Genomic DNA, 16,968 nt, shown 5'->3' with positions numbered 1-16,968 from the left:
CTCCTTCAGCTCCGCCTTACTCCCGGACGCCTTTGCGCTCGCGCCTGCGCCAACTTCTAGTTGGCGCTGGACCTGAGCTCCGGGGCGTGCGCGCGCGCCCTCGCCCCTGTTGCGCGCGCGGTGTCACCTTGGGCGCGAGCGGGGCAGCGCGCGCACGGGTCCGGGAGCCGAGGGCCATTGAGTGGCGATGGCGGCGACGGCGAGTCCCGGGGCTTCTGGGGTGAACGGGAAGCCCCGTACCTCTCCTAAGTCCGTCAAGTTCCTGTTTGGGGGCCTGGCCGGGTAAGCTCAGGCCCCAGGGATGGGACAGGAGGAGGCAGGGACGGGTGCCAGGAACCGGGCCCTGTTCTTTGGGTGTGTTGCAGTGAACCGAGGTGACACGGGGTCATTGCTGTCCCCATCGTATTACGAGGTCCTTGATGGGCTGCTAGGATCTTTTCACCCATAGCAGGGCCCCTTCTGGGCTGCATACACGACCCCCACCAGGCCACCTGAGTTTCCCAACCCATTGCTTGGCTCTGCGGGGCTGTTTGGGGTTTCAGGTCATTGCATGGCTCCTGCTGGACTATGTGGAGTCCCAGGTCATGAATGCCCACCTCTCCTCCTTGGGTCGGACTGGATGCAGTCTCTGGGTCACTGCTTGACACCCTGGGAGCTGCATGGAACACTTTCATTGCATGGCCCCTACTGGACCGCTGGACTTTTCAGACCCATTGCTCTTGGTACACGCAGAGACTCTTGTACACATGCCCACCAGCCTCCTGAATATGTAGTCAATCGCATGGCAGGCCCTGCCCTTTGTGATCTCTTGTTGCCGGGCTCCAGGGGGCCTTGGTAGATCTGGGACACCCAGCCCTTGACTCCACCCCTGTCTTCCCCCAGGATGGGAGCTACAGTTTTTGTGCAGCCCCTGGACCTGGTGAAGAACCGGATGCAGCTGAGTGGGGAAGGAGCCAAGACACGAGAGTACAAAACCAGCTTCCATGCCCTCACCAGCATTCTGAGGGCAGAAGGGCTGAGGGGCATTTACACCGGGTACTGGGGCCAAAGGATGGGGGTAGGGTGTGGGTTGACAGCTCTAGACTTTGGCTTGATTCACTGACCCCTTCGCTCCCCAGGCTGTCAGCTGGCCTGCTGCGCCAGGCCACCTATACCACTACTCGCCTTGGTATCTATACTGTGCTGTTTGAGCGCCTGACTGGGGCTGATGGTACACCCCCTGGCTTTCTGCTGAAGGCCCTGATTGGCATGACTGCAGGTGCAACTGGTGCCTTTGTGGGAACACCAGCTGAGGTGGCTCTTATCCGCATGACTGCTGATGGCCGGTGAGTTCCAGGTCTGAGCCTGCCCCCAGCCCCATTCCCTGGAATCTAGAATGAAAGAACTGATTTTTTATTCTAGATTTAGAGCACATCATTCACCTGTTCACAGCATTCTGGCTTCCCTTTCTTTGCTCCTGTGGGGGCAGGGTGGTCTATCCCAAACTTGGCCTCTCCCTACCTTCCCACCAGGCTTCCAGCTGACCAGCGCCGTGGCTACAAAAACGTGTTTAATGCCCTGATTCGAATTGTCCGGGAAGAGGGCGTCCCCACACTTTGGAGGGTGAGTGAAGGGGCTGGAGACTGGGGATGTGGGGTCAGGTCTTGGACATTTCTGACTTCTCCCCCATCCCACCCACCCCAGGGCTGCATTCCTACCATGGCTCGGGCCGTCGTCGTCAATGCCGCCCAGCTCGCCTCCTACTCCCAGTCCAAGCAGTTTTTACTGGACTCAGGTGAGACCCAGAGCTGGGCCCTCAGCTCCCAGCCTAGCCTGGGCCAGCTGTGAGCTGACTGCCACCCCCTGCTCTGCCTCCTCCAGGCTACTTCTCTGACAACATCCTGTGCCACTTCTGTGCCAGCATGATCAGCGGCCTGGTCACCACTGCTGCCTCTATGCCTGTGGACATTGTCAAGACCCGGTGAGTATGCAGACCTGGGCCTGAAGACGGACGGGAGAGCCCCCTTTATGTCTCTCATGCCCCTGCCTCCTCTCCTTCAGGATCCAGAACATGCGAATGATTGACGGGAAGCCGGAATACAAGAACGGGCTGGTGAGGAAGCAGGGCTAGGGGCTTGGGCTGCAAGATTGGATGCCCTGGGAGTGGGGGTGGGGGATAGCTGGGTAAGAGGAAGAGGGTCCCAGAGGCCAGGTCCCAGCCTCAGTGCCGTGCCTGCCTGACTGTCTAGGATGTGCTGGTGAAGGTCGTCCGCTACGAGGGCTTCTTCAGTCTGTGGAAGGGCTTTACACCATACTATGCCCGCCTGGGTCCCCACACTGTCCTCACTTTCATCTTCTTGGAGCAGATGAACAAGGCCTACAAGCGTCTCTTCCTCAGTGGCTGAGGCGAGCGAGGGGCCTGGAGCCGCTGTGCCGGGGCTCCCACTCGCCCGCTGCTCCTACAGTCAGTGTGCCCCCCAGGGGACCTAGACTCTGCTGCCCTGGGCCCCTCTATTTATTTTCCCTCCACAGTATGGTTCCCTCCTCTGTGATAAAGGACTTTTGGTCTGTCCTGCCCCTGCTCCAGCTCGCCCTCCTTGTCCTAATCATCATGATCTCTCTGTCCCTGCCTATGCCTTGCACAGAGGTGGAAAGCTCCCTGCAGATTTCTGGCCTCCTCTTGGGTATTAGTTTCAGGGCACATAGTACAGCAGAAGGCCCCCCTTCTCAGTGGGGAAACCAAGGCAGAGCTGAGGGGACAGGAGAGAGCCGAAGCTGTCAAGATGATCAAAGGTCTGCAGTGGGAGGACATGGCCCTTCCTTCCTCCCTCTCACTGAGGACGTAATCAATAAATTGGATTGATGACACCACCCCCAAATCTGGAGAGTTGTGGGCGCAGGAGGGGGAGGAGACTGGACAAAGAAGCGGATGCCCCTGGAGAACAGGAACTGGAGTTTTTAAGAAAAATTATTAAAGAAAAAGTATCCGCTGTTTTTATGCAAATGTTAATGTAAATCAGTCATGTCGCAGCAGCTGAAGGGTGAGAAAAACGCAAACTCCAGGCCCTGTGTGTTGCTTCCCAGCCCCTCGCTCAAGAATGCAACAGACGCCCAGGTCATCTCATGTAATCCCCAGGAAAAACCTCTGGGGTCTGGTGACTGTTTCCGCAGCCTGAAGAGGGAGGGAATGGAGTCAGAGGGGAAGGCTCACCTGTCAGGGGCAGAGTGGGCACGGAGCCGGGCCCCCAGAGCCTGGAGGCTTGATGTGGGCTGTAGGCTGGGGAGAGTGACTGCCTTCTCCATTTCTTTAGGAGATGTGAGACTCCCAGGCCCTGCCCTCAAGGAGCTTAGGAACCTCTTGGGGCATAAAAGGGCATAGGAAGGTCAATTGGAAGGAGGGCTGGGCTGCACGAGGCCCGAAGGCTTCTCCAGAGCCAGGCCAGGGGACAGGCAGGCCAGGGGACAGGCAGACGGCAGGTGGGAACTGTCGCCTTGGCAGAACCTCATCAGTAGAAGAAGTTGAGCTCAGCAGCCTGGCGGTGCAGTCGGGCCCTCCCACCTCTGCCTCTTTTCTTACCCTCTCCATGCACATGCTGGCCTGGGCCACAGGGGCCGCTTTGAGACACTTGAAGCCTGGACCTTGTCCTTAAGGAGTGCTAAGTCCAGAGGGGAGGATGACACAGGGAAACTGGGAGTCAGCAACAGACCGTTGCAGGGTGATGTGGGGCACCTGCGCCAGCCTGGGCGAGGAGAGACGGTGCACAGTACCCGACTGGCCAGGGAAGTGGGGCGGGGCAGCACCTCTGGCCCACTGAGAGCAAAGGCTTAGAGGAGAAACGCTGGGGAGCAGGTGATCTCTGCAAAGTTTGTAATAACTGGAGCACAGGCTGTGCAGTGTCTGCTGTGGGAGGGGAAGCCTCACTGTTAGATGGGTTGGTGCACGGAAGTCCTCGATCGCCAAGCTCAGGAGTTGTTCTCTATATCGGAAAGAGTTCAGAGCAGGAGAAAGATGCGGTCAGGGTTGCAGGTTAGGAGGATTCTTCCTGCACCATCTGGAGGAAGGGGTCTCCGTGGAGCCAGAAAGGCTCAGCCCTCACTCCCATTCTCTGGGCCCTAAGTGTTGGCTTGGGCTGGAGGCAGGAGAGAAAGCCCTACCCAACGTGGTCGGGTGAATGGCAGAATCCATGGCACCGGGGGCGAGAACTGGGCTCCATCTGCCCACCTCCTGGCTTGACAGCAGGAAACCGAGAGTAGTTCAGTAAAACCCACCAAGATGGCACTCACTGCCAGGCCCTCCCCTCCCCAGTCCTGCTGCCCCGGGCAGAGCAGGAGAGCTGCGTTTCTGAGGCCACAGGTGCCAGGAGGCACCCACCTGTCCTCCTAGTACTGCAGGTTGCAGGCAGATAGCCTCAGTAGTACCACTGAGCTCCCAGGAAACTTCTGGATCTTGAGCTGGAACTTGCTTGTGGTTGGCCTGGTGGGTGGTTACCCTTGGAGGAGGGAAAAGGCACCCCAGGCAGGGGAAGTGCAGGCCAAGACTAGAGCTTTTGGGGGTGAGCAGTGCAACTAGGGTGGGGCAGCTGGGGCCTTGGGAATACTGGTGACGGTGTCCCAGCCTCGTTTCCCTCTCCAAAAGAACGAACATTTTATTTTTAAATTATTTTTATGATACAAATAATATATGATGGTGGAAAACCAGAAAATGCTAAGCAGAGGAATAGAAAATAAAACCACCTGTATTTATACCATCCAGAGACAATCAGGGCTCACATCTTGACATCTCTTCCCAAGTTTCCTTCAATACACGGATACATGTGGGAACCGTGCTATATTCTGTTTGTTGTTTGCTTTTTCCTAAAACTTCCCCAAAGTGATGGTAATAACCTAGTGGTCTGGGAACCCCGCCGTCCATGCAGCATCAGGAGCTCTCTTTGTTCTGTGACCCACCCAACTCCTCCATCTCACTACCTCTCCAGATATGCTGGGTCTGGGATTGTGTGCCCAGGGTGGGCAGAGGAGGCTCCTGACAAAGAAGCAGTAATGAAGCCCTCCCCCGACCCTGTACTCTGGACCCACCCGCCCCCAGCTAGATCCCAATAGGAAAGCCCATCAGAGTCTCTCTCGAGGTCCCCAAACCACCCCCCCTCAGAGGCTGTGGCCAGAGTACCTAACGCCCACTGTCCCTAGCAGGTCCTGACCACGACCCATGCTCAGGGCTGAGGGCCGCCGTCCTGCCAGCAGAGGCCCCACACGGCCATTAGGCCGCACCCACAGGAAGAGGCTAGAGCGGAAAGTGGGGAGCGAGCCTTGGAGGAAAAGCAGCCAGGCCCGGGCCACTGTCACTTGCCTTCCCCTCTGCAGCTCTAGATGTGAGGTGTGCGTGACTGTGGCCAGGGCCTGTGGTTTCACGTGCTGGACCCAGAACAGCAGCAGGATGAGGACCACAGAGGCAAAGAGGAGCCAGAGGAGACCCAAGATATAGAAGCCCAGGAAGAGGCAGCAGAAATCAGAGTTGAGGATAGGGTCGTTTCTGGAACTCTCCACATTCCACTGAGCCACCCCCTGGGCCTTCAGGAGGTTGACAAATTCAGAGATGGTGGCTGTGGTGGATTCTAAGATAGTGGGAAGTGAAGTGGGTTCTGTGGAGGTTAAGGATATGGTGGGTTCTGAGGTCTCGCTTGTGGGCTCTGAGGTGCTCAGGGCTGTGGGCTCTGGGGTGCTCTGGGCTGTGGGCTCTGGGGTGCTCTGGGCTGTGGGCTCTGGGGTGCTCTGGGCTGTGGGCTCTGGGGTGCTCGGGGCTGTGGGCTCTGGGGTGCTCGGGGCTGTGGGCTCTGGGGTGCTCGGGGCTGTGGGCTCTGGGGTGGGTTTTAGAGTTTTGGAGAATGTGATGGGTCCTGTAGAAATTCGGAACGTGGTCTGTTCCTTAGTTGGAGGCAAGGAGGACACTTGGGGGCCTAGCGGAGCAGTCGGCACTGAGTAAAGCAGGCCCCAGTGGGTGGTGTGGGCGCTGGTGTGGGTAGAGAAGCTGCCCGCAGCCCTTGTGGTAGGCACCTCGTCATCCTCTTCGTAGACATCGTAGTCTATGCTGTCCCTGTCGCCAGGGGTGTGGCAGCCCTCCCCTGAGTAGGTGTAGACAAACGTGTTGGGCAAGTTGACACACCCCACGCTCGTCACGTTGGGGGTCATGGCCTTGGCGTCCACACCCTCCTTCCATATGTACACGTTGTTGGCATTGTCCTGCAGCCAGCGGCTGAAATAGAGGATCCCGCAGTCACAGAACCAGGTGTTGTCGTGGAAAAAAGAAAAAGGCAGGAGGAGGTCCCCAAAGAAGCCCTTTGGTATTGTGCGCAGCAAGTTCCGCTGGAGGTAGAGGGTGTCAAGTTCCTCCAACCCATCCAGGAACCCAGGGGGCAGCTCACTCAACCCGTTTTCAGCCAGGTTGAGCTTCTTCAGCTTGGGCGTGGGCTGCAGGAGCCGCGGGGGCAGAGTCTTCAGCTTGTTGCCACGCAAGTAGAGCTCATGGAGGTGGCTCAGGCCATCCAGGGCATCAGGAGACAATGAGGCCAGCTCGTTGAAGGAGACGTCCAGGGTATAGAGTGCCGGCAGCGCCCGTCCCAATGAGGGCAGGCTTCTCAGCGTATTGTGGGATATAATCAGGGTCTCCAGCCGGGGCAGCGTCGCGTCAGTCTGCAGGCTGGTCAGCTGGCTCTTCTCCAGGTGCAGCTGAGTGAGGTGAGTCAGATTCACCATGGACACCATGGAGAAGGTGCCCAGAGGGTTCCCACCCAGGCGGAGGATGTTGGTTTCTGCTTGCAGATCTGGAGGCGGTGCCTTCAGACCCTTATTTTCACAGTTCATTTCCACCTCGCTGACCACTTTGCTGATGCCACAGATCGGGTGGGAGTGTGAAGGGCTTGGCAGCAGGAGCAGCAAGAGGAAGAGAGGCATGGGGACCTGTGGGCAAGGGGGGCTTGAGTGGGCACCCCTCCACTCCCCGGCAGTATTCCTCCAGGCCCTAGCCCGCACTGCAGCTTCCAGGATCCCTTCCAGAAACTAAGCTCCCACACCTCCCTGCCTCCACTCCCCTCTCCTCCCCTTGCCCCCCAAAGCCTAAACTGCTAGCTCCAGGTCCTGGGCTGGTATCCGTCCCTCAGGCCCCCTCCTCCCCGGCCCCAGCTTACAGGCCAGCAGAAAGACCTCCAGAGCCACAGAGCTTCTTCCAGGGTGTGACTTGGTCCTTCTCTCTTCCAGCTCCAGGGAGGGCCTGGTCAGCGGCAGGAAGGGGGTGGAGATGGGGAGGAAATGCCAGCCTGATAGGGGCTCCGGGGACCCGGGGAATGGTCTCCCTCCCGGACACAGGCCTTTATCACCTCCTTCCACAACCTTCCCCAAGCCCTCCTTTTGGTCCCGCTCTTGCCTACTGTCCTTCTACACCAGGAGATTGGGAGTGGACTCAAGCCACCACTCTCTTCCAGCTTTTAAAAAAACCTCTCCAGCTGCCCCTCTCATTTCCCCTTCACAGCTGCATTCTTTCTTCTTTTTTTTCTTTTTTTTTGGCCACACCACACGGCATGCGGGATCTTCCCCGAACTCGTGCCCTCTGCATTGGGAGTGCAGAGTCTTAACCACTGGACCGCCAGGGAAGTCCCACAGCTGCGTTCTTCGAATTGCCTAACTTTAACCCTCGCCTCCCTCTCCCTCCTCATCCCACTGTAGGCTGTTTCTCCCCCACCCCCACTCCATTGACTCAGTTCTTACCATGGTCACCAATGACCCCCAACACTCTCCATCCACTGGACACTCCTCCACATGATCTTACTTGTTTTCCGAAGCCTGAACACCTGTGGCCACTCCCACTTTGGGACTCATGACAGTAATTTTTTTCTTTTTAAATTTATTTTTAAGCTTATTTTTTTTTTTAATTTTTTAATTTATTTATTTTATTTATTTATGGCTGTGTTGGGTCTTCGTTTCTGTGCGAGGGCTTTCTCTAGGTGCGGCAAGTGGGGGCCACTCTTCATCGCGGTGCGCGGGCCTCTCACTATCGCGGCCTCTCTTGTTGCGGAGCACAGGCTCCAGACGCGCAGGCTCAGTAATTGTGGCTCACGGGCCCAGTTGCTCCGCGGCATGTGGGATCTTCCCAGACCGGGGCTCGAACCCGTGTCCCCTGCATTGGCAGGCAGATTCTCAACCACTGAGCCACCAGGGAAGCCCAAGCTTATTTTTTATTGAAGTATAGTTGATTTACAATGTTGTGTTAATTTCTGCTGTTACAGCAAAGTGACTCAGTTATACACATATACACATTCTTTTTCATATTCTTTTCCATTATGGTTTATCCCAGGATGTTGAATACAGTTCCTTGTGCTACACATTAGGACCCTGTTGTTTATCTGAGAGTAATTTTTTCTTGGTTTTCCTCTTGCCTCTCTGGCTGACCCTTCTCAATGTCCTTTGTGGATTCTTCTTCCCCTGCCCTTCATGAAAAATTAACATGCCCCCAGAATTCGGTCTTTGGCCCTCCTCTTCTCTTACGCTACACAAACACCTGAGAGTCTCCTCATCCATTCCCTTGCCTTCGACCACCACCTGTCCCCCAGTGACTCTCAAATCTTTGTCTCTAGCCCAGACCCCTCTCCTGAGACCCGAACACATATGTCCCACTGCCTTTTGGATTTCTTGGCTCTCCCAAAGGCCCTGAAGCAATATGTTCAAAACTGAGCTCATCATCTGTCTCCAAACAGCTAATCCTCCTGTGTTGTCCAACCTGGTGAGTGGTTCTGTCATCCACTCATTTATGTAGCCCTTCAACCAGTACAAACAAAATCCCTGATAGTCATCCTTAACTACCCCCCTCCATTCCCACATGCAACCTGCTACCAAGTCCAGCTGATTTTACCTCCTTTTTTTTTTTAAGAATTCTTTTTTTTTAAATTAATTAATTAGTTTATTTATTTGGCCACGCCGGGTCTTAGTTGCAGCACACGGGATCTTCGTTGCCTCATGTGGGATCTTCATTGCAGCATGCGGGATCTAGTTCTGTCCAGGGATTGAACCCTGGCCCCCTGCATTGGGAGCGTGGAGTCTTAACCACTGGACCGCCAGGGAAGTCCCTGATTTTACCTCCTAATGCCCCTCAAACCCACCCCTTCCCATCCCCTCTGCCACCATTCCTTGTCCGGGGTGCTATGTTCTCTCCACTGCTTCACTGCAGCAGCCTCCCCGATGCTCTCCCAACTTTCTAACTCCCCTCCTTCTCCCCACCCAAGTGGTCTTTCAGAAATGCAGATTTTCTCATATCCTTCCACTGCCTGAAAGTCACCAATGGCTCCTTGTAGCCCTCAGGAGGGAGTCTAACATCCCTAATGTGGCCTACAGGGTCCCGCGTGATCTGACCCTTGCTCACCTGTCCAGCCCCATCTCTTAACACTCCACCCTTCACTCTAGGTTATTCTCTTTCTTGTGCCTGGACCCTTCTTCTCACCCCTTCTCCCCTTCTGCCTAACTCTTACTTATCTGGAAAGTTCCAGCCCAGGATTTCTTCCTCTGGAAAGCCTGTTAGGATTTCCCAAGACCAGGTTAGGTGCCTGTTTCAGAAAGTCAGCCATCATATCTGTTGGTCCATGGCCCCTTCCAATGATGAGAATGTCCTATCAACTGTCCCTAGAAGGGGCACCGTGCAGCTGCGTGGGCCTGCCCCTATCTGCTGACTGGTGACTGGACAAGGGGTGGACACTTGAGCCAGATGCAGTTAATCCATAGATTTGCCATTTATATAATTTGCCGGCTGCAAAAAGTACTTGAAAACATGGAGGAAACGAGGCACTAAGCAGCAAGAAGTGAGGGGGAGAGCTGCATAGACAGAGGCCCTGACGTGGAGTAAGGCCCCTAAGGCGGTTGTTTTTTTTGCCACTTTGGCACCAATTAGGATTTTTAGTTGTAACAGGAAATGTTCTGCCTAATTTAGGCTGAAAAGGAATTTATTAAAAATACATTTTGGACTTCCCTGGCAGTCCAGTGGTTAAGACTCCACACTTCCACTGCAGGGGACATTGGTCGGGGAACTAAGATCCTGCATGCCGCATGGTGTGGCCAAAATAAAAATAAAAATACGTTGGCTACTTCACAGACTTCTCAGTGAGGGCTGCAGAACCAGACGTGGGACTGTGTAGCTAGGAGCAGTGCCCAGAGCCAGTCTGCAGAGCCAGTCTGGTGAGCAAACCTCTGCGCCTGCTGCAAGACCAGGTCCCTGAAGCTTGCTCCGCTGCAGCTGCTGAGCCAGGAACTCAGCGTTACCACAACCTCCCGGCTGCAGAGAGAGAATCCTGCATCATCCCTACCCCTTTGTGATACTAGTTCCTGATTCAGAGTCTGGGTGTGAGTCTGATTCGTCTTGTACCTGTGACCCAGCTGCAAGGGAGTCTGGGAAAGCAAGTATCTGGCATTTTCAGCTTCTGTAATAGGAGGCAGGTTCTGCTTCTCCAAAGATTTCTAAGTTGAAGGATTTTGCAGACAGAGAGAAGAGATTCATATACTTTGGCACCTACTGAAATGGTCCTAATGTTTTTTGTTTTTTGTTTTTTATTTAATTTATTTATTTATTTATTTTTGGCTGTGTTGGGTCTTCATTTCTGTGCGAGGGCTTTCTCCAGTTGTGGCGAGCGGGGGTCACTCTTCATCGCAGTGCGCGGGCCTCTCACTGTCGCGGCCTCTCCCGTTGCGGAGCAGAAGCTCCAGACGCGCAGGCTCAGTAGTTGTGGCTCACGGGCTTAGTTGCTCCGCAGCATGTGGGATCCTCCCAGACCAGGGCTCGAACCCGTGTCCCCTGCATTGGCAGGCAGACTCCCAACCACTGTGCCACCAGGGAAGCCCGGTCCTAATGTTTTATTTTCTTCACATGTCGACGTCCTGAATTGTTTCTAATTTTGCATCTTTGAATGTTTGGGATTAACCCTACTTGGCCATTATGAATTATTCTTTAGATATAATTATAGGTTGGTTTGCTCACATTTTATTTAGAACTTTTACATCGAAGTTAGAAAATAGGAGTGGCCCATAGATTTCTTTTGAGGGGCCTTTGTCTTATTCTGTTCTTTTGTTTTGTTGTCAGAGTTATACTGGCCTTGTAAAATAGGTTGGAAATTTTTAGAGCCTCTGGAAAAGTTAGAGATCATAGGGATTTTCCATGCAGTTTTGGTGGAATTCACCTATAAAACCATCTGGACCTGATGACATTTGGGGGAAAGCTCCTTGGATACCTTTCCAATTCCTACTCTGTTTGTCTATTGAAGTTTCTACATCTTGAGTCAATTTTGGTAACTGATATTTTTCTAATAAAATATCTATTTCATGTGGCAGTTCAATTTATTATTGCAAGTTTGAGCATTTTATACTTTTATCATTTGTTAAAATCTCCATATGTGTAGTTATGACCCCTAATGTTGTTTGTCTGTATTTTTGCTCTTCCTCTTTTCTGTCTTCCTCCCTGCCCTTCTTTCTTTATTCACCAGACTTGCCAAAGATTGGTCTATTTTATTGGACTAAAGAACGAGATTTATTATTTTTACTAGTCAATTGTTGGGTTTTTTAATTTGATGACAGATGTCTACTTTTATCTTTAATAATTTCTCATACTTTGAGCTTCTTTTCTTTTTTTTTTAACTAATTTATTTTTAAAGGATTGTCTTTTTTAAAAATATTTTTGTTCATTTATTTATTTACTTGGCCATGCCGGGTCTTAGCTGCGGCACACGGGATCTTTGTTGTGGCATGCGGGAATGTGGGACCTTTTTTTTTTTTTTTTTTAGTTGCAGCATGCAGGCTCTTAGTTGCGGCATCTGGGATATAGTTCCCCGACCAGGGATGGAACCCGGGCCCCCTGCATTGGGAGGGAGTCCTAACCACTGGACCACCAGGGAAGTCCCTAAAATTTATTTTATTGAAGTATAGTTGATTTACAACATTTTGTTAGTTTCTGATGAGCTTATTTTCATGTTCTCTTTCTGCCTTCTTGAGTTGAAATCTTCGTTGACTTATTTTCAATCTTTCTTGCTTTGCAGGTAAATTCACTTAATTTATACTTTTCATTTGAGTGCTGCTTTGTGCCATCTCACATTTTTTATCATCTAATACCTAAGATGAATATTTGTAATTTTTATATCCAGCATCTATTCCTCTAAAATAAGGACCCCCATTTCCTTTTAAGAGATTACACCTCCCCAGATTAGTGTATACTTGATGGGAGTAGGTATTCTGGCCTCTTGCTTTGGAAACCAAAATGTCTTTGGAAGTTCCTTCCACTAGATCCTTCCTGTTACCACCTGAGTTCAGCCCAGAGATGTGACCTAATCATGGACAACCATACTCCCTCTCCTAGGATTTCAAATGGTGAATGAGGTGACAAAAGAAGAGAAAATAGAACTGGACTTGATTCATTTCAACAAAGTGCTCAGGAAAAGCTGTAGAATAGTTCCTGCTACTAACTCCTCAGCCTCACCTAATCCCTTAGCAGTCCTGGATTTCCAGTGTTCACTTGTACCCCGTGAGCTTCTGCATCTTTCCAAGAAGTCTGTGTTGGATTAAGTTAGGTAGAGTTGATTTCTGTTGCATGCATCCAAAGAAATCCAATTCAGGGCTCTGGTTGTGGTTCATTTTTAAAGAGTTTGAGCAGAAGTCGTTAGTTGGAGGTCTACTCAAGACCCATTTAGCTTTTCCTTTTTTTTTTCTTTTGAGAAATTACTCCTACCCCATCCTTAGAATTTTTCGTGCGAATGACTCTGTCCCAGCTGCATGAGTGAACCTAAGTCAGTCACTAGACTTCCTCCCCTTTGACAAGTACCCTGATACAAGCTGGTCAGGGTATTCCATGGTCAGAGTGATTGGTCCAAGCACAGACACAGGAAGTAAGTTGGTCCTTTCATAATGAAGCCCAAGACTTCTGTTGGATGCTTGAGGTATACATACTTCCTCTGGCTGTAGACAAGGAAATATGTAACCCCAGGTGAGCTGTTGGCACCCATCTTGTGATCACAAGGGGATCTGGCCTTAGGATGAAGCTAATGTCAGGAGAGGTATAATGAAAAAAAAAATCTCCTTGGCATCATTGAAATGCTGTATCAAACCAATTTTGAAGTTCAGTGAGCCAAAAATCCTCTTATTTATTTCTTAAACTGATTGCTATTGGAATTGTTACTTGCAACATAATGGGCTTAAAGATTGTATTTTCTATTTTTTCTTTTCTTTTTTTAAAAGTAGAATTATTTACAAAGATATTTTTTAAATTTCAGGTAGACTTTTAAAAATTAAACTTTTTATTTTGAGATAATTATCGATTCACATGCAGTTGTAAGAAATAAGACAGAGATTCCGTGTACTCGTTACCCAATTTTCCCCAATGGTAATATCTTGCGAAACTGTAGTACAGGGACTTCCCTGGTGGTCCAGTGGCTAATACTCTGTGCTCCCAAGGGAGGGGGCCCCGGTTCGATCCCCCTTCAGGGAACTAGATCCCACATGCCGCAACTAAAGATCTTGCATGCCGCGTCTAAGACCGGGCACAGCCAAATAAATAAATATTTTTTTAAAACTGTAGTACATACAATATCAAAACGATGATACTGACATTGTTCTGTCAGAACATTTCCGTCACCATAAGCCTCCCTCATGTTGCCCTTTGATAGCCTCACCCTCTTCCTTCCTACCTCCCCACCCCTCCTTACCCCCTGACAACTACTAATCTGTTCTTCATTGCTATAATCTTTTCGTTTCAAGAATGTTATATAAATGGGATCATACAGTATATAACCTTTTGGAACTTTTTTTTTTCCACTCAGCATAATTCTCTGGAGATTCATACAGGTTGTTGTGTGCGTCAGGAGTTCATTTCTTTTTATTTCTGAGTAGTCTTCCCTAGTATGTATGTTCTGCAGTTTATCTGTTTACCAACGGAAGGACGTGTGGACTGATTCCAGCTGTTGGCTTATTACAAATAGATCTGCTATAAACATTAATGTGCAGATTTGGGTGTGAACATAAGTCTTCATTTCTCTGGGAAAAAATTGCTCAGGAATGGAATTTCTGGGTCATATGGTAGTTGCATGTTTATTTTGGGGGGCTTTATCTTTGGGTTATTCTTTGACTTTATCCTGTTTGGGGTTTGCTCAGTTTCTTACATGTGTAAGTTTATGTCTCTGGCCAAATTTGGGTAGTTTTCAGCTATTATTTCCTTGAGAACTGTTTCAGCCTCATCCTCCTTCTCCTCTGTTTCTGGGACTCTGTTGACACAATAGTAGATCTTTTGTTATAGTCCCACAGCTCCCATGGGAGACTATGTTTTTTTAGTCTTCTTTCTCTCTGTTATTCAGAATGGGTGATTTCTATTATTAAATCTTTCAGCTCACTGATTCTTTTCTCTGTCCCCTTCATTCTGTTGAGCCTGTTCCCTGACCTTTCATTTCAGTTATTATATTTTTCAGCTCTAAAATTTCCATTTGGTTCTTCTCTAGATCTTCTATTTCTTTGCTGAAGCTTTCTATTTTTTCATTTGTTTCAAGCATATGCATAATTTCTTGTTAAAGCATTTTATCGTGGCTGCTTTAAAATATTTTTCAGATAGTCCTAACATCTCTGTCCTTTGTGTGGTGGCAGCTACGGATTGGCTTTTTTCATTCAGTTTGAGCTCTTCCCAGTTTTTGGTATGACTAAATTTTTTTAAAATAAATTTTTATTTATTTATTTTTGGCTGCGTTGGGTCTTCGTTGCTGCATGCAGGCCTTCTCTAGTTGCGGCGGGTGGGGACTACTCTTCATTGCAGTGCGCGGGATTCTCATTGCGGTGGCTTCTCTTGTTGAGGAGCACGGGCTCTAGGCACGCAAGCTTCAGTAGTTGTGGCTCATGGGCTCTAGAGCGCAGGCTCAGTAGTTGTGGCGCACAGGCTTAATTGTTCCGCAGCATGTGGGATCTTCCCGGACCAGGGCTCGAACCCGTGTCCCCTGCATTGGCAGGCGGACTCCATCCACTGCGCCACCAGGGAAGCCCCATGATGACTAATTTTTAATGAAGCATGGACATCTTAAAGTTATTTTATGAGACTCTGGATCTTACTTAACCCTTCTGTTTCAGCTGGCTTTTTCTGCCACTGCTCTGGCAGGGAAAAGGGTGTTGCTGCCTTTTTACTTTTACTGCCAGGTGGAGGCAGAGGTTCAAGTTTCCCATTCAGCCTCTGTTGACATCTCATGGATGAGGGTGGGAGTTCTAGTTCCCCACGTGGTCTCCACTGCCCCTTGGGTGAGAATGGCCTCAGTACTGCAGAAATGAGTGAAAGTTTTCTCTCCAGGAGGGCTCCTCGGACACCACCCCAGCAGGGATGCCTCGCGACTGCCAGTCTGGATGAAGTCCAGGCTCTCACGTAGTCTCCATGGACCCTGAGTGTGAGAGGCCTCATTACCAGCGGGCTGGGGTGAAAGTCCCCTCACCCTCCTTGGCCTTCTTGGAAACCACCCTGGCAGAGATGTTGGGGTGCCTCGTGGCAAGCCTGGGGAGGGTGGAAATCTATGCTCATCACTTGGTCTTTGCTAGTATGGGTGTGGGTGGGGCTGAAGTTTTTCTGTAATATTTGGCTGGAATCGAGTGGTTATTTTCGAAGTTTTCTGTCTTATTAGGCTGTCCCTTTCCTGCCCCTTTGGCTAGAGAGAGCAGGCTTTTGTTGGGGATGTGTCTGTGGTGTTTCCAGGTTGCTGATTTCTTTACCTCCAAGTCTGGGACATTTGAGGCAAAAAGAAAACCCAGGGAACTCACCATCTTCATGCTATTCCTTGGATCCCGAGGTCCCTAGCCTTTCTGCCTTCTTCTCTCCATCTTCGTCTCTTGATGTTTGCTTTATATATAATGTCTAGTTGTACTTAGCAGGTGGAATAGGAAAAAGTAAATCTATTCCATCATCCCAGGAGCAGAAAGCTCTCAGGTGGATTTGGCTAACTTTTTATTGCAAACTTCTAAATTTATTGCAGTTGACAATAAACATCACATGTATATTGTGATGGTTAATTTTATGTATCAACTTGGCTGGGACTCACCATTTGTTAACATTTTGTCTCGTTCGCTTTATCACTTTTTCTCTCTTACGTGTTTTTTCCTGAACCATTTGAGAGTAAGTTGGAGACATCATGTCTTTTACCACTAATATTTTAACATATTTCCTAAAAACAAGGACATTTTCTTACATAACTGCAGTATAGTTATTAATTTCAAGGAATTTAATATTGATACAGTACTATTATCCAATACATAGTTCATTTTCCCATCTTGCCAATTGTCTGAAATACGTCCTTTATAGCTTTTATCCCCAGTCCAGAATCCAATCCAGGACCATATCTCTTAGTTTCCTTTAGTTCCTTAACCTGTTTTTATTTTTCATGACTTTGGCATTTTTGAAAACTATCATCCAGTACTTACAAAGAATATCCCTCAATTATGTAGAGTTTCCCTCAATTTATCTGATGTTTCTCATGATTGGATTTGGGTTGTTTTTCTGGCAGGAATATTACAAGAGTGGTGTGTCTTTCTCAGTGCATTATTTCAGGAGATATGTTATATCAATTTGACCCATTACTGGTGATGTTAAAACCTTGAGAGTTTGGTTAAGGGGAATCCACCCAGTCTCCATTATCAAGATACTATTTTTCCTTTTGTAACTAAGAAGCACTTTTGTGGGGAGATGCTTTGATAGCATGTAAGTATCGGGTTCCTACTGAAACTTTAGCCAGGATCACCCATTGCATGAGTCAATTATGGCTGTGAAGGTTGAGAAACTTTTTTTAGGTGATTTAACTTCATTCCTTTTCCTTGTAACCAAAAGAACCCAACTAAAACAAAAATTAGAATCAGAAGTGTGGTTTTGGGACTTCCCTGGTGGTCCAGTGGGTAAGACTCTGCACTCCCAATTCATGGGGCCCGGTTCGATCCCTGGTTGGGGAACTAGATCCCACATGC

General features: G+C 49.9%; 2 protein-coding genes across 2 annotated transcripts; one reads left to right on the top strand and one right to left on the bottom strand.

The window, feature by feature from the left end:
• The first annotated feature begins 23 nt into the window (after positions 1–23).
• SLC25A11 (solute carrier family 25 member 11) lies at positions 24–2,977 on the top strand. Its single transcript, XM_007166504.3, has 8 exons — positions 24–282; positions 883–1,035; positions 1,119–1,325; positions 1,512–1,602; positions 1,684–1,774; positions 1,861–1,960; positions 2,041–2,092; positions 2,229–2,977. The coding sequence occupies exons 1-8, from the start codon at positions 188–190 to the stop codon at positions 2,382–2,384; spliced, it is 945 nt and encodes a 314-aa protein (XP_007166566.1). The 5' UTR covers positions 24–187; the 3' UTR covers positions 2,385–2,977.
• Positions 2,978–4,496: 1,519 nt separating this feature from the next.
• GP1BA (glycoprotein Ib platelet subunit alpha) lies at positions 4,497–7,569 on the bottom strand. Its single transcript, XM_007166505.3, has 2 exons — positions 7,161–7,569; positions 4,497–6,933 (listed from the first exon to the last, which is right to left on the bottom strand). Exon 2 carries the CDS (start codon positions 6,925–6,927, stop codon positions 5,125–5,127), a length of 1,803 nt encoding a protein of 600 aa, XP_007166567.2. The 5' UTR covers positions 6,928–6,933; positions 7,161–7,569; the 3' UTR covers positions 4,497–5,124.
• Positions 7,570–16,968: the final 9,399 nt, after the last annotated feature.

The sequence above is a fragment of the Balaenoptera acutorostrata genome, chromosome 20 (genome assembly GCF_949987535.1).
Source record: "Balaenoptera acutorostrata chromosome 20, mBalAcu1.1, whole genome shotgun sequence".
NCBI classification, from domain to species: Eukaryota; Metazoa; Chordata; class Mammalia; order Artiodactyla; family Balaenopteridae; genus Balaenoptera; species Balaenoptera acutorostrata.
The sequence above is the reverse complement of the archived record's forward strand: the minus strand, read 5'-3'. Positions and strand labels throughout refer to the sequence as shown.

Bases quoted from the DNA above. Each gene is read 5' to 3' on its own strand.
- SLC25A11 (XM_007166504.3), top strand. From the start codon at position 188: ATGGCGGCGACGGCGAGTCCCGGGGCTTCTGGGGTGAACGGGAAGCCC. The intron at 1,326-1,511 runs GTGAGTTCCAGG...CCTTCCCACCAG, and splicing joins CGCATGACTGCTGATGGCCG to GCTTCCAGCTGACCAGCGCC. The intron at 2,093-2,228 runs GTGAGGAAGCAG...CTGACTGTCTAG, and splicing joins CGGAATACAAGAACGGGCTG to GATGTGCTGGTGAAGGTCGT.
- GP1BA (XM_007166505.3), bottom strand. From the start codon at position 6,927: ATGCCTCTCTTCCTCTTGCTGCTCCTGCTGCCAAGCCCTTCACACTCC.